The sequence below is a fragment of the Podarcis bocagei genome (genome assembly GCF_964188305.1).
Source record: "Podarcis bocagei genome assembly, chromosome: 16".
NCBI classification, from domain to species: domain Eukaryota; kingdom Metazoa; phylum Chordata; class Lepidosauria; order Squamata; family Lacertidae; genus Podarcis; species Podarcis bocagei.
This window is the reverse complement of record NC_138142.1, coordinates 34,801,549-34,826,264: the sequence shown is the minus strand read 5'-3', so window position 1 is coordinate 34,826,264 and position 24,716 is coordinate 34,801,549. Positions and strand designations below refer to the sequence as shown.

The window sequence follows — 24,716 nt, the reverse complement described above, 5'->3', positions numbered from 1 at the left end:
ATGGGCGGGTGTCACTACTGAGAAGGCCCTCTGCCTGGTTCCCTGTAGCTTCGCTTCTTGCAGTGAGTGAATTGGCAGAAGGCCCTTGGAGCTGGACCTCAGTGTCCGGGCTGGATGATAGGGGTGGAGACGCTCCTTCAGCTATCCTGGGCTGAGGCTGTTTAGGGCTTTAAAGGTCAGCACCAACACTTTGAATTGTGCTCGGAAACGTACTGGGAGCCAATGTAGGTCTTTTAAGGGTGGTGTAATATCAGCGGCCACTCCCAGTCACCAGTCTGGCTGCCGCATTAACTCAGCTTAATCAACTCAAATCAATTCTGCTCTTGCAACTCAATCAACATTGCTTCTATTCATCCAATGATCTCAATAGATCACCCAGCAGAGCTGAAATTCTGAGAGAGAAGGCAGTGCATCTTCCCTGTCCCTTGTAAACACACTTTGCACGGCAACGTAGAACCCAGATTGTGATGACACAATTCTCACGGAAGGGGCCGGGCTGTGTTTAGAGCTGCTCCGCTTCAGGTTACTTGCTGGTGTGTGTTGAGGGAGGGGTTTTCCCTTCAATGGAATGCTCATCTGCACAAATAGGTTAAAAGAATCCCTGCACTTAGAAATCTAGCCTGTCAGGAAGAAGGCTAGGCTAGTGGGACTTTCTGCAGCTACAGCTGTTGATAGATGACAGTGGATGGAGATGCCTGTTGGAGTTAATTACTGTGCACAAGGTTCTTGCATATAATTAACAAGCAACAACAACACCCTAACCATTCCGATTTTCCTCGCCGGTCAATCCGTGCTTTGGAGGTCTTGGTTTTTTTAAGAAATACAACGTCCTGCTCCTTTTTTGCGTCAGGATACAGGTGCTATGGGGCACTCAGACGACAAAGGAAAGTACCAAAGAGTGAAGAAGCAGAAGGGCCGGAGGCAAAAGCCCCCCAACACCAGTGAGTCTCCCCCTTTGAGCCCTTGCCCTCCACTCAAGCCTTGGAGGAGAGCTGGGGTATCCATACCCAAGGGTCAAAACCTTGTCCTCTAAGCCTCCCTGTTTGGCCCTTAGTGACTCTCCCTGGCCACGCTCCCTCTCCCCCAGGCACATAGCTGTCAACCGTCCCTTATTTGGTGGGAAACTCCCTTATCCCAGCGCCATGTCCCGCTGCTGTCCCTTATTGATGATGTCCCTTAAATTTCCCGGGTTTCATGCTCGCCCAGCTCAGGAGGGAAGCAGTGGCTCGGGGTCCTCTGCCGTGAGAGAGAGAGCGCGCTGGTGCCATCGTCCTGGTGCGAGGAGTTCCATCGGCCCTTCCCCGCCCGAGAGAGAGGGGGGGAGGGAGGGAGAGAGACTCCCACCCACGCCACCCGTGAGCCCGGAGGCGGCAACGGTGGTGGCAGCTGAGGAGGCGGCCTGAGGGAGGAGGAAGAGGAGGGGATGGGGAGGGACGCAGAAGGGTGGCGCTTCAGCGGGTGCCGCGGCGTCGCAACCGCCTCATGCCAGATTGACAGCATCTGTCAATCCTACCAATGTATGTAACTCTTTACAATAGCAAAACCCCTTATTTTGGCTGCTGATCCTTTATTTTCGAGGCTGCTGGTCCCTTATTTTCAAATCTGCAAGTTGACAGCTATGCCCAGGCATTGGCAGACTTCTCCATTAATTTGTCCGATCTTCTTTTAAACCTGTCTAAATTGGTGGCCATCCCGGCCTCCTGCAGAAGTGAGTTCCATAGTTTTAACTCTGCGCTGTGTGAATAAGTCTTTTCTGTTATCTGTCCTGAATCTTCCAACATTCAGCTTCGTTGTACGTCCTTGAGTTCCAGCGTTCTAGCCACTCTCTCCGCACCAAGCGTAGTTTTATAAACTTCCCTTGCAGCTCTGAAACGTGCTCTCAGCTTCCTCCTGCCTCGCTTCTGCATCACGTTCCTTTGGAGCCAGCCGGACGAATTCTGGGCTGCCAAGTTTTTCCTGGGGGCTGGAATCGGGAGCTTGTATGCTCTGGGTGAGTCCACTTTGATCCAGTAAGGGCTGGAAACGTGAATGCAGACGGAGGTAGAAATATATATATGCATTTTGAATTGGTCTCGGCCAACGTCAGGTCCCAAACTATCAGGGTCCCATGAAACTGGAGGAGCTCACAGCAGTTTGGAAGCAGGTGGGTAGTCCATAAGAGGCAAATGTTGCATTCTAGAGAAGCAAAGAAGGGCAGTAACTCAGAGCATCTGCTTTGCTTGCAGAAGGTCCCATGTTCAATCTCTGACATCATCTGAGACCTCTGGGTGTAGGGCGGTACAGTATATATATTCAGTAAATAATCATCATCTCCAGATAGGGCTGAGGGAGACTCCCTGTTTCAAACCCTGGAGAGCTGCTGCCACACAAGGCAGACATTATTTAGCTACATGGACCTACATGGACCTACTGGTAACTCCTATGGTAGCTTTGTATGTTCCCATTTAAGGGACGCGGGTGGCGCTGTGGGTTAAGCCACAGAGCCTAGGACTTGCTGATAAGAAGCTCGGTGGTTCAAATCCCTGCGATGGGGTGAGTTCCCATTGCTCAGTCCCATCTCCTGCCAACCTAGCAGTACGAAAGCACGTCAAAGTGCAAGTAGATAAATAGGTACCACTCTGGCGAGAAGGTAAATGGCGTTTCCATGCACTGCTCTGGTTCGCCAGAAGCGGCTTAGTCCTGCTGGCCACATGACCCAGAAGCTGTACGCCGGCTCCCTCGGCCAATAAAGCGAGATGAGCGCCGCAACCCCAGAGTCGGCCACGACTGGACCTAATGGTCAGGGGTCCCTTTACCTTTACCTATGTTCCCATTTAAGTCACCCCTTTATCCAGAACCATGAGGACTGGTATCTTTATATTCAAGGCCATAGCTCAGAGGCAGAGCACTTGTCTAAAACCCTGCTTGGCACAGACAGGACTGATCTAGATAGAACAGTTGGTCTGACTTGGTATAGGGCAGCTCTTGTGCTCCTTTTAAAAATCACTTCCTTTATTAAAAAAAAAATAATGAGGACTTGACTTTTAACTTGATTTACCACAGTAGCATAGCATGAAGTGTCAACAGTCCTAAGGTAGATGGACCAGTGCTCTGACTTGGTATGAGGAAGATGCCTGTCTCCTATCAGACAAGCGTATTCTGAGGCTAGGAGTTTATAGGGCCTGGGGGGCTGGGATAGACCCTTGCAGATTGTCAGCTGTGGGGATACTCAGCTCAACAACTTTGGGCAAAACTGAATTTTCACTTTTCGAAATATGGCAACTGCCATGGCTGTTGGAAGCGGTCTCATAACGCTTTAAATGCATGGTGTGAATGTGGCCAGTGGTGGAGGATGGTAGGACAAAAGTAAAGATGGTTTCCAAGCGGGGAGGGTCAGAAAAGATGATGCACCATTCATTCAAGGGATAGAAGCAAGAGTAGGGCTGCAATATATTTCCCTAGACACATATGGGAATTGGGCTGTCAAAATGGCGTCCGGGCAGATTTTTGCTGAATCGGCAAAATGTCTGGGGAAACCCGGCTGTATGTCAAGTAGAGCAATGTTTTTTATTATTATTACAGTGGTACCTCAGGTTAAGAACTTAATTCGTTCTGGAGGTCTGTTCTTAACCTGAAACTGTTCTTAATCTGACGTACCACTTTAGCTAATGGGGCCTCCTGCTGCCGCTGCCCGATTTCTATTCTCATCCTGAAACAAAGTTCTTAACCCGAGGTACTATTTCTGGGTTAGCAGAGTCTGTAACCTGAAGCGTCTGTACTCCAAGGTACCACTGTATTACAAAAATGCTTTAAAAAAAAATAAAAAATCAGGATTTTCACTTTGGGGAACCCTAAGCAAGAGAGGCCCCTGTCTTGATTTCCAGGCCTTTCCAGGATGCTGATTCTCCCCATGACCATCTCCGAAGAGCACAAGATCGACCTGATGTGTGGCATGGCTGGTGAGGAGGGACGGCGGAGGCTCTGGGGTGTAGCAGGAACCCCCCCACCCCAATCATTCTGTTTGTACAAACTTCACACACACTCTCACACATTACATATGCCACACTTCTGTTATAAATTCATAGAAAAATCAACCATACATCGGATTTGCACTGTTCCATTTTATTTTACTCCATGTGACAAGGACTATCAAAAGGGGGGGTGGCTTGGTTCTGGTCAGCCATAATCCCTTCACCATCCCAGCACATCCACAGGAGCCCTGCCCAGTTGCTATGTCAACCCTGATGATCCCAGACAGAAGACAATCAGGATCACAAAGAACTTGCATATGGGAGTGGATTCAGCATGGACTGAAACAAAGGACAATGGTCAGATCTTCCCTCTGGGGGCAGGAAACTGCCAACTCCCCTTTGTCTCCTGGAAGTGACTCATGGGGAGGGGGAAAGGAGGAACCAGCTGGGTGACAGGACACTCAGGTTACCACCACAACTCCTCCCTCAACCCCTCCTTTCTGTAATGTATGCATGATGTTTCTGGGGGTGGGCTTGACCTAGAGGATGGGAATTTCAAAAGTTTTTATAAGGTCTTGCACACCATCTTTCTGGGTCTTTTCTCTCTCCTGCAAGTGAGGGGAACACCCTGTTGCAACAGTTCAATAAAGGCCAAGCCTACAGGCTGCTGTTTTGCTCCAAGTTATCCTGGTTGGTGTCTTTGTTTTTCTCCAAGGGAGCCCTTGGATTTTTCCGTTAACAGGGGAGAAAGAGGAGGTGCCACGGCGGCGGAAGGATTTGTAAAGGGTTTGGGCAACGAAGGGCCCGCCATCTTGGGAGACGTGTTAGCAGCGGGGCCCAGTTCCCTTTAGCTTTCTGCAAATACCCCTGTAACCCAAAACCTCCGTGCAAACAACCAAAACCATGAATGGTCTTACACTGGAAGAGGCTTATCTAGTGCCAGGAAGTTGTGGCAATCAGTGGGCATATTTGGAGGTTTTAGAAATTTCCGTGGGGACCATGGCATGGCACAAAAGGGCTGCCACAGACAGTGTGTGTGGCATATACCCTGTTTACCCAGGCCTGCGGTGCATGTTTGCAAGGCCTACGCTGTCCCTGCGGTTGTAATCTTTTCCAACAGTTTTTGGTTTTGAATTTTGAGTTGCTGTACCCCTGCCCGTGGGACCTGCTGGTAAAGGGCAGGTAATAAATGCAATGATACTAACACACAATGTTTCCCACAGGGATATAGCATGACACAAAATGGGTGCCACAGGGCGCTTGGCATGGATGTTGCCAGGGTTTTTGTTAGAGGGGAGGCAGCCAAAGTTATTGAGCTTTTTTAAGGAGACCCCCCCAAGTTATTGAGCCTTTTGGGGGGAAATCATGGGTAAATATATACCCCCAAAAGAGGATATTACGTGGGACAGGCTTTGGTTGGGGGGGACAGGCTTCTCCAGGGGGCATAACCTCAGTTATGAGTACTTTCAATGGTTTTCAAATAAATGTGAATATCTGGGGTGTGTGTGTATGTTTTCAGGGCCCACTGTTCCCGTTATTGTAATCTGCTTTTACTGTTCCTAACTTTTAGTTTTTTAATTGCTTTACCTCGCCTGGGATCTGCTGGTAAAGGGCAGGTGATAAATTTAAGATAAATATCCTAAGTGTACCTGCCATGGGGGGTGTTGAAATTCCAAAAGTGGTTCAAACAACCCATCTTTCTTCAGAAGTGCAATGTGTATGCAATTAAATCAAGCTAGTTCCTCCCCAGTGCTGATAAGAGCATGGGGCAGCCCCACAGCATAAAAACTGACTGTCTCCCCCTTCTCCCTCCCCTAGGCGTGGCTGCCCTGGGCTGGGGCACGTCCCCACACTTCCGCTGTGCCAGCCTCTTGGTGGTACCCAAATTCCTGGGGAAAGAAGGACGGATTTACATCCTAACCTATGTCTTGGCAAGGGTCTTTGATGGTACAATAAATACTCATATCTATGACTGCGTGAGAGAAATGTGTAAAATTAAGCTTGCTATATGGAGAAATTGAATGGAGAATTATTTTTCTTCTTCTCTCGTAATACTATAAAACTCAGGGATATAGAATGGTACACAGTGTGTACAATACAGTGGTACCTCAGTCAGTTTATGAACTTAATCCGTTCCGGAAGTCCGTTCTTCAACCAAAACCGTTCTTAAACTGAGGCGCGCTTTCCCTAATGAAGCCTCCTGTCACCGGTGCCCTTCCACCATTCGGATTCCGTTCTTAGATGGAGGTAAAGTTCGCAAACCGGGACACTACTTCCGGTTTAGTGGAGTTCGTAAACCAAATCGTTCATAAACAGGACTGTTCTTAAACCGAGGTCAGGTCAATGTCTCCGTATGTTCCTTAGAGTCTTACTGCCCTTCCCACCTCATTTTTCCTATTCCCACCATGGAACGCTCATCTTCCTGCCCTGGTCTGTCATTGGATCCTTCGTCAGCAAATTTTTAACGGGGTGTTTCTATTAGCTCAGGTTTAGGAAACCTCAGGCACCAGGGGCCTAATGTGGCCCTCCAGTCCTCTCTATGTGGGCTGTCAGAAAAAATAGTGAGACAATAGTCATGCTCACGTCATACATTTAAAGCACTCTTACACCACTTTTAAGAATCATGGCTCCTCCCAAAGTATCCTGGGAACCATAGTTTCTTAAGGGTGCAGAGAGCTGAACTCTCATGGAGCTACAGTTCCCGGGATTCTTTGAGGGGAAGCAGCCATGGCTGTGAAAGAAGAGCGCTTTTGCATGCTGTGATCTTACTGGATTTTGAGGGCCCTGTTTTGTACAGGATAAAAGAACGGGAAAGGAGTAATGTAACACTGTATAAATTTATGAGGGTTTTTACAGTAGCTGGGCTGTAGTGTTTAGTTGCTACTGATTGTTGTTTTCAGTGCATTTTGTACTGAATATGTTTTGATACGCCTCTATCCAGCATGATAATGTGTGTGCGCTTGCATGTATATAATACAACTTACTATATAATAAGATTGTAAGGATGTCGTCATGCTGCAGTTTGTGTGGCGCTGATAGTATGCAAAAAAAGAGAACGTATGGGGTGAATGTGACCAATAAATATTATTAACAGGGGCAGGTTTGAGCATCCCCAGTTTTTCTTTCTGGCTGAACAAGAGGGCTACCCACAGAGGCTGTGGTAAGCAGCCTAACCTCTGGTGCCAACTATACTGCCATTGCCAAGAAAGCCACAGCAGAGGCCTCTTCCCCATTCCTGGATGGTTTGGCACAAAGGGTGCTGCTCCTCTTTCTTGCATGATGTTTGTCTCCCCCCTCCCCACCAGGTCCGGTGGCAAATACCCGTCACAACCTGGGCGAAGTGGTGCGTTCCATCAGCTGCACCGTGGAGATGCAGATCGACAATGCCAAGCGTGCCTGGAAGATTTCGCTGTCCCCTCTACGCAAGATTCTCAAGGACATGGTGGTGAGAAGCAGTTTACTAGGTTGCCGGGGGGGGGGGGTTGGCAGTACTGCTCCTGCCCCCAAAGGTCCCTGGGCATTCAGCATGGGAGCGTCTGGCAAGGAGAAACCCTGGCGTGATTGATTAATAATATGTTATTATAAATTTGTATACCGTCCTTCATCCGAAGATGTCAGGGCGTTTCACAGTACAGTGGTACCTCGGGTTACATACGCTTCAGGTTACATACGCTTCACGTTACACACTCCGCTAACCTAGAAATAGTGCTTCAGGTTAAGAACTTTGCTTCAGGTTAAGAACAGAAATCGTGCTCCGGCGGCGCGGCAGCAGCTGGAGGCCCCATTAGCTAAAGTGGTGCTTCAGGTTAAGAACAGTTTCAGGTTAAGTACGGACCTCCAGAACGAATTAAGTACTTAACCCGAGGTACCACTGCATAAAAATGCAAATTAAAAATGCAAAACTCACCATATAAACAAGAACAGAACCAAACTATAGCCCCCGCCTCCGCAAATACATTTAAAAGGAAATAGGTTAGTCAGCCAAAGGCCTGGTTGTAGAGGAAGCTTTTCAGCTGGCGAAATAGAATGAAGGCGCCAGACGAACATCCCTCAGGGAGAGCAATTCCACAAACAGGGAGCCACTGCGGAGAAGGCCCTTTTCGCGTTTCCACCCTCCAGACCTCACGTGGAAGGAGGCACACAAAGAAGGATGATCTCAGGGTCTGGGACAGTTTATATGGGGAGAGATGGTCCTTGAGGTATTGTGGTCTTGAGCCATTTAAGCTGTTTAAGGAGTCTAGGCAGAGGCTTAAGAAAGCAGCTCAACACAGAGGGGATAGTTTTCCAGGAATGGCTTGGCTCTGCAAGCTGGGGTACTGCTAGTTCTCTTGGAGCATCTGCCTGGCCATTGGGTGTTGCTGGACTCCAATCAGCCCCAGCCAGCATGGGATGATGGGAGGTGTAGTTCAACAATGTTCTTGTACTTCCAACTACTATCAGCCCCAGCCATCATGACCAATAGCCAGGAATAATGGGATATGTGGTCTGGCAACACCTGGGGGGCCACAGATCCCCTCTTCCCTAGATTACATGGACCACTGGTCCCATCCATCAGGGTTCACTTCCTGTGGTCATGCGAAGTGAGAATAGTGGAATGGGAGCCCTAGAATTTGCCCATTGTGGTAGCTGTCCCTGCTGCTTGGGGAAAATATATACAAAGCGATCTTTTCCATCTGTGGGGCTGCCATCTCTAGTCCACTCCCCTCTGCCCACATCCTTCCCCACTCCTGTTTTCTGCACCAGAGGAGCGGCAAGACCCTGAGGTCCGAAACCAGGGACGTCTCACGTTCCTTCTCAGAGCTGAACGAGCAGGTGGCCAGCGAGGCAGGCCTTGGGGGTCGCTCGGTGAGGTCGGCGGTGCACAAAGCCAACCCTTCCACACAGGAGATCTACGAGGCCAAGACCCGGATGCGCTGCACCCGTAAGCATATGGGAAAGGGACACGTGGGATTGTGAGCACGGATTATTCGAAGGGTGGGCATGAGGCTCAAATATCTGCTCAGCATCACTTTTGCTTCTGTTCACCATCCATCAGTTCTGTCCCGTTTCCACCTTTGTCAGAGCTTTATTTTATTTTTTTAATGCACTTAAACCCACATTTGACTCTGCACTCAAACCTGCATTTAATATCACATTCACACCATCCATTTAAATCACTCTTAATCCGCTTCAACAGTCATAGCTTTCCCCAAATGTCTCTCTAACCAGTGGTTCTCAACCTGTGGGTCCCCAGATGTTGTTGGAATACAACTGAGCTCTATCCTTGCTAGCTAGGGATGATGGGAGTTGTAGTCCAACGACATCTGGGGACCCACAGGTTGAGAACTGCTGCAAGCCATCTTTGTTCATTCATTTCAGTGGGGCTACTGTAAGTAAAACTTAGTTGATGCTGCCCAGAAAATGTAAAAATATAGAGCATTAAAAAGTTGACAACATCAAATAAGAAATGGCAATGGACACCAAGGAAGTTATTCCTGATAAATCCTAATCTTTCCCCTATATATTGGAGAGGGTGTATTATAGTTGGTACATCCACCCATATGGGGTGGGATTGATTGATTGATTGATTGATTGATTGATTGATTACATTGTACCCAAGGAGCTCAAGGTGACCTACATAGTTCTCCTCCTAGTCCTTTTACCCTGTGAGGTAGGTTCAGCTGAGAGTGAAATTACTCAGATTACCAATAGGCAGATATGTCCATCTCTGACTTTTGTTCTACTAAATAGGACTCTCCTTCCTTGGAGTTTTTTAAGCAGAGGTTGCATGGACATCTGTCATGGGTGCTTTAGCTGAGATCCCTGCATTGCAGGGGGTTGGAATAAATGACCCTCGGGGTCTCTTCCAGCTCTGCAATTCTATGTTTCTATGATTCTAAGCATGTTCTTGAACAGAAATCTAGATTTTTAACCATCAGGCGCTGTTGAGTCTTTTACTCTCGGCTACTTGTGAACTGGAAGATGCTGCAGAACATAAATATTGAACAGTGGTATCGAAAAGTTTGGCATTGTGCAAAAATTTAGGGCAACCAGGGGGCAAAGGATAAAGGCCCCATCTGAGTAAATATGGAAAGCATTTATTGACTGCACAGCAGAGCTTTCCAAACTGAGTCGAGATGCGTCAGTGTGTCGGCTGCAGTGTGCGGACACTCCCTACGCTCTTCCTAGGCCTGGACAGGGGTTAGTTTAACCTCTGGTTTGCTAGTAAAACTGAATTACTTGTGTTGCAAAATGATGCATGTTTAAAAGTGTGTCACCAACATGAAAAGTTTTGAATGCAGGGGGTTGGACCAGATGTCGCTTGGCGTCCCTTCAAACTCTCTGATTCTACTCTTCAAACTTTTCAGTCCAGGTCCCACTTTTAACCCAAACATTCATTTGTGGACCCGTTTCTGAACCTTTCACCAAATATTTGCATGGCGGCAGTGCTCCTGTCGCAGCCCAGGCAGTGCTCCTGTCGGACCAGGCCGTGACCCACGAGGGGGTGCCGATTCACCAGCTGAAGACCTCCTAGACTGCAGACCTTTAAAGTCATCTCTTCGTCTCAGAACCTGTAAAGAAAAATCTAGCGAGCAAAACCCTGTTACAGAAACGATAAAGGAGAAAGGAAGCATTAAGTGTGAATAGCTGTCTTAAGCCTGTTACATTAATGACTTGCCCTTTGCATCTGTTTCGTTTGATTTATTTTCAGTTTGCATTTTCAAAGAAGTTTAGCAAATAAAATAGTAACAACGACAACAACACTGTCGACGCTTTCCTTTTCCCCCTTCTAGAAATTATAGACCAAGCCATCAAGCGCTGCCAGAACTGGTTTGCAGTTAAGCATGCATCTTGCATGCGGACAATTTCTGTGCCATTCATCAACCACCTGCTTTGCATTCCTATGAAGTTCAGCTTCCTCTGCCACTTTGCCAAGAGTGAGTTCCAGCCAAGGACAAGAGAAGAGAAGCTGCCATGATAATAATAACCAATTTATTATTTGTACCCTGCCATCTGGCTGGGTTTCCCCAGCCACTCTGGGCGGCTTCCACAAAGACCAAAAATACACTAATATATCATACGTTAAAAACTTCCCTGAACAGGACTGCCTTAAGATGTCTTCTGAATGTCAGGTAGTTGTTTATCTCTTTGACATCTGATGGGAGGGCATTCCACAGGGCTGGTGCCACTACCAAGAAGGCCCTCTGCCTGGTTCCCTGTAGCTTTGCTTCTCGCAGCGAGGGAACCACCTGAAGGCCCTCGGCGCTGGACCTTAGCGTCCGGACAGAAGGATGGGGATGGAGACGTTCCTTCAGGTATACTGGGTCGAGGCCGTTTAGGGCTTTAAAGGTCAACACTAACACTTTGAATTGTGCTCGGAAACGTACTGGGAGCCAATGTAGGTCTTTCAAGACCGGTGTTATGTGGTCTCGGCGGCCGCCCCCAGTCCCCAGTCTAGCTGCCGCATTCTGGATTACTTGTAGTTTCTGGGTCACCTTCAAAGGTAGCCCCACGTAGAGCGCATTGCAGTAGTCCAAGCGGGAGATAACCAGAGCATGCACCACTCTGGCGAGACAGTCTGCGGGCAGGTAGGGTCTCAGCCTGCGTACCAGATGGAGCTTGAGGCCATTGCTTGTAGGGACTGCTTGTTGTGTGGCTGACGGGCTGCTTTTAAGCCTCTTGATTACAGCTCTGCTACCTAGGCTGAACTACAGTTCCCAGGGATCTTTGGTGGGCAGGGGAAGCCACGCAGGACCTCCCTAAACCAAGGTTTGGCTTAGCACACCATGTGAACCAGACTGGCGTGTCAGACTCAAATCCTGATCCAAACCACATGCTTTCCAGTAGAGGGTCCCTGAGGCTGGGCATCCCATCCTGTGAGTCCCCACCTGCCACCAGCAGTGGTACATCCTCCCCCACCTGCCCATCTGGAGTGGTACATCCCTGCCACATCCTTGCTGAGCACCTAACTCTCCTTCTGAAATGCAGCTTCGCTCTCCAGCTGCTTTCTTCCACCTCTTCCTCCTCCTCTTCCTCTGCAGTTATGCACACTTGGTGCCATGACAAGATTCCTGTGGAAGGGAACTTTGGCCAAACCTACGACCGGGTTAACGATTCCGTGGACAGTTTAAACCAGGACTTCACAGCCAGTTTAGCGGTCAAGGTGCGTATGGCAAGGGCGGTAGGGGTCTATTTATTTATTTAAAGCACTTCTGCCCTGTTGTTCAGCTGAACAGACCCCCTAGCAAGGCTTACAGATCAATTAAAAAACAAACAATAAAAAACAACCCCCAGACATTTAATAATAATAATAATAATAATAATAATAATAATAATAATAATAATACGCCACCCACCTGGCTAGGTTGCCCCAGCCACTCTGGGAAGCTCCTAACAAAATATCCAACAGACAATAAAATGACAAACCTTAAAGATTTCCCTATACAGCCTTCAGCTGTCTTCTGAATGTCATATAATAATTTATATCCTTGACATCTGACGGGAGGGCGTTCTACAGGGAGGGCACCACTACCAAGAAAACCCCCTGCTGGTTCCCTGTAACTTGGCTTCTCGCAGGGAGGGAACTGCCAGAAGCCCCTCGGCACTGGACCTCAGTGTCCAGGTAGAACGGCGGGAGCGGAGACGCTCCTTCGGGTACACTGGGTTGGGGCTGTTTAGGGCTTTAAAGGTCAGCACCAGCACTTTGAATTGTGTTCAGAAATGTACTGGCAACCAGTGTAGATCTTTTGGGACCAGCGTTTAGGACATTCCTTTCCTTTCTTCTCCCCCACCCTCCCTCCATCCAGGAAGAACACCAGACCATGCTGGTCGGTGCCAACCTCTCCCACAGACACCTGGTGGATGAAGTCAACGAAGAGGTGGCCAAGCAGGGTGAGCGCCTGAGCACCTCCATGTCTGTGCTTCGGGTCCTCCTCTCCTGCATGTTCGTCATCGTCTTTGCCTCGTGAGTTGGGCTGGGGGCGCGGCGGCTCCTGGGTGGGGCCAGGGAACCTATTTGGGTTGTGCCTGAGGCCCTAGATTTGAGCACCCTTCGGCACGTTGGCAACCTTCATGGATTTTGTTGGACTACATTGCCAGCATGTCTGACCATCGGCCATGCTGGCTGGAGCGGATGGGGGCCGGAGTCCCTGTAAACATCTTGAGGGCTGCAGGGAGGGCCTTTACCCCTGTTGTAGAAGCAAGAGCCAATAATTACAGAAACTATGCCTCTGCCCTGCCTACCGACCTTCCTAAGTCTCTGGGCGAGCGTTTGACACCTGGCTTTTCATTGACTGCAGCATGAAAACGTGTTCTGCTGTTATTCTGTGCGTGAAAATAAAATAAGCCAAGGAAGGGGAATCTCTGGGTTTTGCTGGTCTATAGTTCTCATCATCCCTGATGGGAGTTCTAGTACCAACAAACAGCTGGAGGGCTGCAGGGGCCCCATCCCTGCTTCACACCTCCGCAAGAGCATTTAACGTGATCCCTGATTGGTTGGGATGTGTGCCCAAGACAGGGATGGAGAACCTGTGGCCCTCCAGAAGCTGTTTGATTAGAATCATCCTCCCCTGACCATTGGCCATGCTGGCAGGGAGGACTGATGGGAGTTGGAGTCCCAACACCATCCAGAAGGCATCAAGTTCCCCTCTTGTGCAAGAGGAATGATTGTGGTGTTCCACATCGGCTGTGGGACTATAATAAGCAGGTGTGCGATGGGGGTGGATTTTGAATTTCTACCGGTGGTGGGTTGGACACCAAAGCTGACAACCAGCAGCAGCCCAGTCCCAGAGCTTTGCAGCCTTCGGCAGCTGTGATCTGAATGTTGAGGACTAGTTGCATGCTATGTCATTGGTTGGTTTTTTTTAACGAAAAGGCTGCATCCCAGGCCTTGGCAGGAGCTGTTGCAGTGGGCTGTGATGGGTTGGGAGTGGAGTTCATGAGGAGATTTCACCCCTCCCATATCCAAGAATCTGCTGATGTTCTCTGCTGATTCTCCAGAGAGGAGGGGGCGGTTTCTGCTCTCTATATATTCCGCTCCAGCCTCACATCAAAGAGAGAGAGAGAGACTGAGTGTTAGAGAGAGGTCGTGTGTATAGATAAGGTTGCTGCTAAGAGCAACTGCAGACAGTGCAGTTCAGCATTTTCGTTTAGACCTCATTTAGCTCTGTACATAGTTGTGTATTATAGTTGTAGATAGAATAAAGAAGATATTCTACAGAGCTGCTCTCCGAGTCGTTTATGCTCTGCTATACTCTGCTGTACTCTGCTGTGCGACGACTGTATTGTGGAAGTGAATCCGGGACTCACTCTAAGCTGTGAGTCCATAGCACTTTGACCTGTTCCTGTGCAGAAGGTGGTCTCTGGAAGTGCTACCCAGCTTGCCTAGCCCAGTCGGGGCTGAAGTGGATGAGTCTAGTTGGTGGCACTGGCTCAAGGGCGATGCTGACAGTTCAGTGGGTTAGGCAGACAAGGTTGGAGTGTCCCCACCTCTCGCCACATTCTTTTCTAGCCCCTTCTCCATCCTCTTTTCCCTCAGGGCGTTCTCCTACACAAACAGCTACACGCAGGACATTCGCTTCGACAATCTTTACATATCCCGCTACTTCCGGCAGATAGACGCCCGACGTCGGAAGCAGGTAGGAGCGGCCGGAGTTTGCTGCTTGGCTAGATGGCCAGGTGGTGACGGTTAGCAGTCACAGCCAGAGGGGGTTGTGGTTGCAGGCGGCAGAGGTCAAAGGGCATTCGGGGGGAGGAAGCAGAGCCCCTGTGGGGTTCTCAGACCCATGAAGGATACGTCCCTCAGCAAACGTTTAGTCACAAGAGCTGAAGTGGAACCTCCACATCCAGAGACAGTCTACCTCTGGATGTAATGTGCTGGGTGATGGCAACAGGCAACAGGGTGATGACAACTCTTCCCCACTCCTACTGCCTCCTCCCGCCCTGTGACCCTTGCAGAAGAAGCGGACACTTCTGCCCTTGCGGCGTGCCGAGCAAAGCAGTCTCATCGACCCCCTCCGCCTCGCTTTCCAGCCGCCCGAGACCAAAAATATGGTAAGTGGATGGGCTTTGGGGCAGAGACCTACGGAGATGGGGGTGGTGGGAGTTAGAGGGAGGCATTGAGGCAGGATACCAAAGGATTGGGATCCTGCTATGCTTTAATAATTGTGAGCTGTGTATCCAGTGCCAGCCTTACTCAGAGTAGGTGCATGGAAGTCAATGACATGACTCACTTAGGTCCATTAATGTCAGTGGGTCTATTCTTTGTAGGGATCGCAGGATCTGTCCATTTCAATTCTCTTAGGTCACATTTGCAGCATACCTTTTAAGTGCTACGATACCACTTTGAACAGTCATGGCTTCTCCCCCAAAGCATTCTGGGAGCTGTAGTTTGTCAAGGGTGCTGATAACTGCCAGGAGACCCCTGTATTCCCCTGACACAGCTACAGTTATCATCCTGGGGTTGGCCCTATGAGTTTGCCTACCCCCACACCCACACTGCTGTTTTTATGCCAACTTCAGATTTATTAATAAGGCAACCAGTGATGGTTGTAGCCAAGCAGAATCATACTGACATAAAAATATTCATAGGAATTATACAAAACAAAAACAAAAACGTGACCTATACAATATATCATTATGCGTTTTTGGGTACCAGGTTCCCCTAAATTCCTGGATCTAGTAGATGTTAGAATTTAACCAAGCCTCCTGAACCCCTGGATCCAGCAAGGGTTAAAATATAACCCCAGCCAGTCTCCTGATGAGGTAATCGCCTGGGAGATGAGCCATTAAGAAAACAAAAGGAAAGTAATGGGCCATTAAGAAAGCAATTAAGATGGCTCTGTGCCAGAAGCAGGTGAGTGGGGCCCCTCCTTCAGTTCAGAACTCGTTAGAAGAATGAAAACCAGGGTTTGGAGTTTTAGCATAGGCTGGAATGTGATTGGGAGAAAAAAAGGTTTCAGTTTGGTAAAGGCGGCAAGCTAGAGAGAGGGTCAGAACTGTGTCTGATGTCTGTTGGAATCCAGGGCTGCAGCTGTGGGGGAAACAAGACCCTCTTGGGACCAGGTTGTATATAAGTGTAAATAAACCATATATCATAGAGATGCCACAGTCTACACTGCGCCTCCTTTCCAAAGGGAAACACAGGTGATGTGTATGTTGGGCCTGAAACCCCTCGAATCTTACAGTGCCCAGAGATGTACAATATAAAGCAGGCATAAAAATCCAGAATCTTAAATCTCGAGGGAGACCACATGACCTTGTCCAAGTTCAGCAGCTTTCCCTGTGAGCTCTATATGTCCAGTGGTGCCCTCTTTCTTTGGAGAGGCAGCGGTGGAATAGTGGTTAGAGTTCCGGGCTAAGACCAGGGTTCAAATCCCCCACTCCGCCATGAATCTCACTGGGTGTGACCTTCAGCCAGTCACTGCGTCTCAGCCCAACCTATCTCACAGGGTTGTTTTGCAGATAAAATGGGGAGGAAGAGAACTGGGGAGGAAGGCAAAAACGTTCCTTTTTAATCAGGCCTTTGGTTGATCTTATTGACACCCAACACTCTTTTAGAATATGGCTTTTTTGGTGGGGGGGGGTTAATTAGGTTACTGCTTTTGGTTTGGTTTTATACATTGTGGTCTTGTTGTGAACCGCCTTGAGTCCTCCAGGTATAGGGTGGTGTATAAGTTGAATAAATAACAACAACAACAACAACAACAACAACAACAACAACAACAACAACAACAATAAATGTGCACCTCACCTTGAGCTCCTGGGGTGGTGGGGAAAGGTGGAATATAAATGTAAACAAGTACCGTATTTTTTGCTCTATAAGATTCACTTTTACCCTCCTAAAAAGTAAGGGGAAATGTCTGTGCGTCTTATGGGGCGAATGCAGGCTGCGCAGCTATCCCAGAAGCCAGAACAGCAAGAGGGATTGCTGCTTTTGCTGTGCAGAGATCCCTCTTGCTGTTCTGGCTTCTGGGATTCAGAATTTTTTGTTTTTTGTTTTCCTCCTCCGAAAACTAGGTGCGTCTTATGGTCTGGTGCGTCTTATAGATCTAAAAATATGGTAAATAGATTTAGCTGTTATTAATTGTTGCCCAAGCTGGACAACAAGTTCTTTAACCTGACTCCTTTTGCTGGGGGTAGCCTCCTCCTCTCGTGATTTCTCTGAACGTTTTCCGCGTAGGTGTTTTATGCTGTTTACTGTAAAACACGGGCGATGTCCTCTATCCGGGGGCTGATCAGCCCCATATGTGTCACTGACCCACACTTATTCCTCCCGCGCACACACCCTGCTTCTTTCCAGATGTCAGAATTACTGGGCTGTTTGCCAGCATCGCTCTTCGTGATCATTGCCTGCGTCCTTGACTTCCTGCTGTATACCATATTCAGCACCATCAAACACCACTCCTTTGTGGAGTATTCTTTCCGCAGTAAGTTATATGACCCCGGAAGGGAGGTTCCCCCTTTCCCCTCCTCTCCAGCCCTGCCTTAAACATCAGCTGGATATTTAGAAAACATCAAATGGGCAAATATTTATTAATTTCCTTTATTTTAGTACAAGGGTGGGAGAACCGTTCTCGTGCTGCAAGGCAAACCTGCGGTGACCCGAGAACGGGGATTCTTCGCTGCTGCCGCCTCTATGCTGAACCATAAAATAAAATGGCATTGGTTACGTTTCATCCCGCCTCTTATCTCAGTTATCTGAAATAAAACAGCAAATTGCACAACGTATGCTGCTTTTATGCATATGCAATAACGAAAGAAACGAATCAAATGCTTATAACAGAATGTATCATAAGTTCATTGCAACACACAACAGGCTCTGATTTCCTTTCCTTACTTTGATCTGTGTTGGTGGGACACTCCCTACTTTTATGCTTTAAAAGAAACACCATTCTAGCTTTTTTGGGGGTCTTGCTCAGCTATTGCCCTGAGCACATAAAGGTAAAGGGACCCCTGTTCATTAGGTCCAGTCGTCCACTGGTTTAATGTGTTTATGTTGGTGTTCAAAGCCCGATATGGCTCACGCCTCAAATACCTTGAAAGACTGCCTTCTTCCCTCGGGTGCTGTGATAGACAGAGGGGCCCCTCTTGGTCGTTCCTTTGCCCGCAGAGCCCTGGGGTGGTGGTGGGCTGCAAGAGGGCTTGCTCTCTGGTGGCCCCCAAAACTCCCTCCATACAGGCACATGTCTCGCGCCTTCATTATGCGGCTTCTGGCAAATGTTGAGGACGCCCCTTTTCACCCCGGCGTTTGACACTTACTATTTTTGTGGTCGCAAGTTGTTTTAACTTTCTTTTTTTAAAACGTTGTGTTTTAATGGGATGGCTGGGGTAAAGAGTGGGTGATAGCTAACTGGCTAAATCCCTTCTCCTGCCCCTCTCCGAAGGCAGCCACCACTTGGAAGTCATAGTCGGAGGGAACACCATGATGGCCCGTCTCCTGCGCAGCACCATCGGGGCCCTGAACACTTCCTCGGAGATGGTGATGGAGACAAACAACCTGCGTAAGTTGGGGAGGAGTCCAGGCAAGGGCGCTGTGCAGAGGATGGAAACCATAAGATTGGGGGTGGGGGGTATTTTCTGTGCAGTTTTCCTGGAAGTGGGGAGGGATAAGGCCCCACGGTCCAGGGGTTAGCCTCCAGGGCTGCTACCTGTGAAGCACTTGCATATGGGTTTAAATATCTAGCAGCAGGTGGGCACTGAGAGCAGGGCCAGATTTAGGTCTGATGAGGCCCTAAGCTACTGAAGGTAATAGGGCCCTTTATATGTTCAGCTGTCCTTTGTCAACAACAAATAGTTGCTGTTTTTTGTGTTGAATATATGCTATATGGTAATTTATGGACCTAATAGGTATCGAAAGCCATTTGCCCAAGTTGCCCTGCAACCAGTCCATGCAGAATGCAGGCACCCTATATATAGAAATAAGCAAACCAGTGATATTTTAGGGAGCAGGCTAGCAGGCGGGGCCCATGACTTACGTCAGAGGAGCCTACACAACACAAAACACTGTTGCTGTATGTAGGTTTTATTTTATTTGTTTTTTATCTTATATTTTGGAAATGTACAGTACATCCAGGTTTTTTTCTTTAATTTTTTTGGGGGGCCCCAAGAGTGTGGGGCCCTAACCTATAGCTTGTTTAGCTTATACATACAGTGGTACCCCGCGAGACGAAAAACTCGCAAAACGAAAGGTTTTTTCGTTTTCGAGTTGCCTCGCAAGACGAATTTCCCTATGGGCTTGCTTCGCAAAACGAAGCTTGCCCCGGGGACAGCGGGTCTTCTCTTCTGAAGCAAGGGGCTGGGGGGAGATAGCGATCTCCCTGCAGCCCCTTGCTGCAAAAGACGTCCGGGGGAAGCGGGGAAGCGAAGCGCTTCGCTTCCCACTGCCCCCGGACCTCTTCTGAAGCAAGGGGCTGGGGGGAGATAGCGATCTCCCTGCAGCCCCTTGCTGCAAAAGACGTCCGGGGGAAGCGGGGAAGCGAAGCGCTTCGCTTCCCGCTGCCCCCGGACCTCTTCTGAAGCAAGGGGCTGGGGGGAGATAGCGATCTCCCTGCAGCCCCTTGCTGCAAAAGACGTCCGGGGGAAGCGGGGAAGCGTAGCGCTTCGCTTCCCGCTGCCCCCGGACCTCTTCTGAAGCAAGGGGCTGCGGGGAGATCGCTTCTCCCGGTGCTCCGAAGCCGGGCGGGGGGCAGGGGACACCTCCCGCCGCCGCGGGGACACCTTTTGAAGGCAGGCGGGGGGGGGGAGCAAAGACTTTCGCCCCCCGCCCGCCTTCAGAAGAGGTCCAGGACCTCTTCTGAAGGCTGGCGGGGGGCAAAAGTCTTCGTCCCCCCTGCCTGCCTTCCCAGGGGCTTTTAAATCGCCCCGGACAGCGGAGAAGTCCTCCGCTGTCCGGGGCGATTTTAAAATGCCGCCCGCCAGCATTTTAAGATCGCCCGGACAGCGGAGAAGTCCTCCGCTGTCCCGGGGTTTTTTAAAATGCTGGGGGTGGGAAGAAAAGCCCTTGTCCCCCCCCCCCCAGCCTTCAGAAGAGGTCCGGGGACAGACTGTCCCCGGACCTGGTCTGAAGGCGGTTTCCCTAGTAACGCATTAATTGATTTTCAATGCATTCCTATGGGAAACCGTGCATCGCAAGACGAAAAAACCGCAAGACGAAGAGACTTGCGGAACGAATTAATTTCGTCTTGCGAGGCACCACTATAAATCCAGCGTTGCCTGAGAGGCCTGTCCACTTTGGCCCTTGGCCCTGCCCAGCGGAAATTTTCCCAGAAGGCAATGCGGCCTTTGGGCTGAGAGAGGCTCCCTGCAGGCCTCCACTCGGGATTGAACAAGACCATGGCTGTTGCGTTCTGTCAAAGGTTGCCCCTCCGGCCCGTCTCTCTCATTCTCTCTCCCTCAGACTGCTTGCCGGAAGCGCATGGAATGAGCAAGGAGCAGTACGTGAGCTGCGTCACACCGCTGGGCGCCCTGATCCTGCTGTGCTTCGCGCAGGTCTACGTCTTCCGCATCCGCCGCGTCATCGCCGCCTTCTTCTTCCCCAAGGTTGGGACGCCAGGCCCCAGATTAAATGCACACACACACCCTGCCCAACGCGAGAAATGTTCTCCGTTGCACCATGAGGGTGCCAGATTTATGTATAAGACACAAGCTATAGCTTAGGGCCCCACACTCTTGGGGCCCCCAAAAAAATTTAAAGGGGAAAAAACCCCACCTGGATGTACATTTCCAAAATATAAGATAAAAAACAAATAAAATAAAACCTACCTACAGCAACAGTGTTTTGTGTTGTGTAGGCTCCTATGTTGTAAGTAATGGGCCCCGCCTGCTAGCCTGCTCCCTAAAATATCACTGGTTTGGTCATTTCTATATACAGTGGTACCTTGGTTTTTAAACTTAATCTGTTCCAGAAGTCTGTTCCAAAACCAAAGCGTCCCAAAACCAAGGTGCGCTTTCCCATAGAAAGTAATGCAAAACGAATTAATCCGTTCCAGACTTTTAAAAACAACCCCTAAAAGAGCGACAATTTGTTGTTGACAAAGGACAGCTGGACATATAAAGGGTCCCATTACCTTCAGTAGCTTAGGTTAAGGTTACAAAATTTTTTTCAATGAATCCAGGGACACTTTTCAACTTCAATTGATTTTGTATGTGGACTGATTTGTAAATCCGGGGACTGTCCCCGGGAAACGGGGACCTCTGGTAACCTTAGCTTAGGGCCTCATCACACCTAAATCTGGCCCTGGCTACCAGGGTGGGTGACGTCCACTTGCGGCCAGAACGGCCGGATGGCATAATAACGCTTTCTCTCCAGCCTCACGTTCTCCCTGCCACCCTCTCTCTCTCTCAGAGGGAGAAGAAGCGCATTCTCTTCCTCTACAACGAGATGCTCCGGCAGAGGATGGCTTTCATCATCGTGCAGCGGAAGCGCATCATCCTGCGCGTGCGGCAGCGCAAAAGACTGGTGAGTGGAAGAACACAGGCAGCTTCGCTGAATTGTAGAGGCGGGAGGGAGCCCCAGGGGTCATCTAGTCCAGCCCCCTGCACTGCAGGCATCGCAGCTGAAGAATCCCAAACAGATAGCCGTCCAACCTCTGCTTCAAAATGTCCAAGGAAGGAGAGTCCTTCCCTGGAAGTCCATTCCACCGTTGAACGGCTCTCGCTGTCAGAAAGTTCTTCCCGACATTTCGTCGGAATCTCCTTTCTTGCAGTTTGAAGCCAATTGGCTTGGGTCCTCCCTTCCAGAGCAGCAGAAAACAAGCTCGCTCCATCTTCCATGCGACAACCCTTTAGATATGGCTCCCATGTCACCCATCATGCTTTATAAAGACTAGGACTAGCCGCCTGAGAAACAGTTTCTATCCAAATGTGATTTTGGTTTTAAACACAGTGTAAGGTAGTATTTTAAAAGGGACGCGGGTGGCGCTGTGGGTTAAACCACAGAACCTAGGACTTGCCGATCAGAAGGTTCACGGTTCGAATCCCCGCGATGGGGTGAGCTCCCGTTGCTCGGTCCCTGCTCCTGCCAACCTAGCAGTTTGAAAGCACGTCAAAGTGCAAGTAGATAAATAGGTACCGCTCTGGCAGGAAGGTAAACGGCGTTTCCGTGTGCTGCTCTGGTTTGCCAGAAGCGGCTTAGTCATGCTGGCCACATGACCCGGAAGCTGTATGCCGGCTCCCTTGGCCAATAAAGCGAGATAAGCGCTGCAACCCCAGAGTTGGTCACGACTGGACCTAATGGTCAGGGGTCCCTTTACCTTTAAGGTAGTCTTTATGTGAGTATATTATATTCAATTATGGGGTATCAGAGTTTCTAGGGGCTAACCAGGCTGGGATAGCAGGCTTGTAGGTTTTTGAATGTCTGATGTAGATTTTTTCAATTTCGTTGTTCTGTATGGGACAATGGCAATAAAGATTATTGTATCGTATTGTACTCCAGGTTAAACGTACCCAACTCCATCTGCCGTTCCTCATATTATCTCATTTTTTCTTTATTTCAATGTGCTATTGAATAACATGTTTTTGATTGAATAAAAGGAAGGATTTCCCCCAAACATGCTTGCTCCCAGTGTGGATTTGCTTGTGAGCACCTGTCCTCTGCCCCCAGTGCATCTAGAGCAGGAGTGTTTGGGCAGTTCTGTGCAATCCATTAAATCTCTGCCCGAAGGCAACACCCTGCCCCCGTTTCCTGCCCACTTGAGCCCCCTACCTTTCCACCTCCCCTGCTGCGCGCGGACCTCAGGGCAAGGCTTCCTGTTGGCTCAGCTGATGGGCCTCCACCCATTCCCTCCCACTGGGGACCACTGAGTAAACCAGCAGCCTAGCCGGGCGCTTTTAAGCACCTGATGACTTAGCAGGCCAAGGGTCAGATAGTTTCATTCTAGGAGCTTGGCTGAAAAACAAGGCACATTGAGGCTCCGTGACTATACGAAATGGTGGTTCAATTGGAGCCGGGCCAATCTCTCTACCTGCAGGGGAAGGGAGGGGTGGCATTATTATTTTTTAGAGCATTTGCACCCCACTTTTCAGCCCTAGAACGGCTTACCTACAAGCAGTTGAAACAAGATTGTCCCTGCCTGCAGGCCTACAATCTAAAAAGAAGGCACACAAAGGAAAAGGCGCAGGGAGGGAAGAGGGGGAAAGGAAACTCAACATGGATTGTACCACTTCATATTGCAGGTGCGGGGGGGGGGGGGCGGGGAGAATGCCATTTTAAATGGCTCTGGAATCTGGATCCTAAAAAGAGACTGTTGAATGCCAACTTTTTGAAATGGGTTGTTCTATTTTTATTCTGGTGAAGGTTGTTATGTAATTAAATGTTGATGTCCCCAGCACCCTCACGATTTGGATATATTTCCAATCCGCAGTCTCCTTCCTTCCCCAGGCATTCGTTGAAGGATTCTAAGAAATACACCCAAAAAAGTCTGTGCTGTTCTGAAACTGGTGGTTAAAATCAGGGCCGTTTTGAAAGGTTCAGTCGGCCATCTTGATTCAAAATGGCACCCAGTTGTATCCAAACAGAGATGAAGACTCACTCCTTTGATCGCAGGAACTGCTGTATGAAACCCTTAGCAAGGATATCGTTAAGAGGCATCCGGAAACATGCGGTGATCAACTTTCCCTTCAGTGGAAATTCCTGTATTGCAGGGGGTTGGACTAGATGACCGTTGGGGTCCCTTCCAACTCTGCATCTCTGATTCTATGATATAATGTAGGCGGATAGCTCCCTTTCTGGCTGGGGCTGAGCACCTCCCTCCCTTCTCTCCTTCCGCTGCAGGAGAAGCCCTTCCTGGACAGGCTGGGCCGCTGGCTTCCGTTCCTCCAGCGGTTTCTCCGCAAGTACTGCATCCTCTGCGGCCTGCCCCAATCCAGCAACTCCAAACTGTGCCCAGACCCCGAGTGCGGGACCCTCTACTGCCGGATGTGCTGGCAGGACATGGGGCGGGTCTGCTTTGCCTGCAGCCCTGAGGAGCTCCTGTCCTCCGACGACAGCAGCGAGGACCAGACGGGCTACGCAGATTGAGGCAGTCACAATGGCACCCACCCTGCTTTTTTGTTATTAAATGATTGGTTTGGTTGTTCATTTTCCTAATCTTGGTTTTTCTTTTTTGAAATAATTTTCATTCGAGTTTACAAATATAAAATTATAACTATACAGTGATACCTCGGGTTACAGAAGCTTCAGGTTACAGACCCTGCTAACCCAGTAATAGTACTTCGGGTTAAGAACTTTGCTTCAGGATGAGAACAGAAATCGCACACCGGCGGTGTGGCGGCAGCAGGAGACCCCATTACCTAAAGTGGTGCTTCAGGTTAAGAACAGACCTCCGGAATTAATTAAGTTCTTAACCCGAGGTACCACTGTACAACCATACACATCCACATTTACGGATTCTTCCAAATCTCTGGACTTCCCACCATCCCCTCCATGGGTCCTATTATTAAAACTTCTCTACTGCATCTTCTCTACTGTCCATATTTTATATAACTCCATTACCTCCATAGTACTTGCTATGTACATTACAAGTGTTATTGCAATCCTACTAATGTTTTCATCTGCTTACAGCGGAATCCAAGATAAATTATAATTTTTTCGCATCCTGTGTTATAGTTTGGTCTTCTTGGTTCCTGAGATTTCCTGTCAGTTTCGCCATTTTGGCATAGTCCAACAGTTTAATTTGCCATTCTTCTCTGGTAGGGACTTTCTCTTCTTTCCATCTCTGGGCTAATAGCATCCCTGTGGCTGTCATCACATACATAAAAAGTCTTAAGGGGTAAAGGGGTCCTTTACCT

The 24,716-nt window shown here is 49.1% G+C and overlaps 1 protein-coding gene across 3 annotated transcripts; it reads left to right on the top strand.

Annotated features, from left to right (window-relative positions):
• Positions 1-505: 505 nt before the first annotated feature.
• On the top strand, positions 506-24,001 carry DCST1 (DC-STAMP domain containing 1). 3 transcript variants are annotated; one of them, XM_081173552.1, is made up of 16 exons: positions 506-941; positions 1,865-1,990; positions 3,864-3,938; positions 5,769-5,897; positions 7,256-7,395; positions 8,694-8,871; positions 10,724-10,867; positions 11,972-12,093; positions 12,737-12,894; positions 14,467-14,566; positions 14,886-14,981; positions 17,230-17,356; positions 18,314-18,430; positions 20,326-20,468; positions 21,274-21,387; positions 23,701-24,001. In XM_081173552.1, the coding sequence occupies exons 1-16, from the start codon at positions 863-865 to the stop codon at positions 23,944-23,946; spliced, it is 2,094 nt and encodes a 697-aa protein (XP_081029678.1). In that variant the 5' UTR covers positions 506-862; the 3' UTR covers positions 23,947-24,001. The 3 variants fall into 3 exon arrangements, with proteins under 3 accessions (XP_081029678.1, XP_081029680.1, XP_081029679.1); XM_081173554.1 differs by lacking the exon at positions 20,326-20,468; XM_081173553.1 differs by lacking the exons at positions 506-941; positions 1,865-1,990; positions 3,864-3,938 and adding an exon at positions 5,286-5,436.
• The last annotated feature ends 715 nt before the right edge of the window (positions 24,002-24,716 follow it).

What these genes read in the sequence shown, in the direction of transcription:
- DCST1 (XM_081173552.1), top strand. Translation starts at nt 863, where the DNA reads ATGGGGCACTCAGACGACAAAGGAAAGTACCAAAGAGTGAAGAAGCAG. An exon ending in CTTGGCAAGGGTCTTTGATG is followed by an intron (nt 5,898 to 7,255) that starts GTACAATAAATA and finishes CCTCCCCACCAG; the next exon opens with GTCCGGTGGCAAATACCCGT. An exon ending in TGCGGCAGCGCAAAAGACTG is followed by an intron (nt 21,388 to 23,700) that starts GTGAGTGGAAGA and finishes CTTCCGCTGCAG; the next exon opens with GAGAAGCCCTTCCTGGACAG.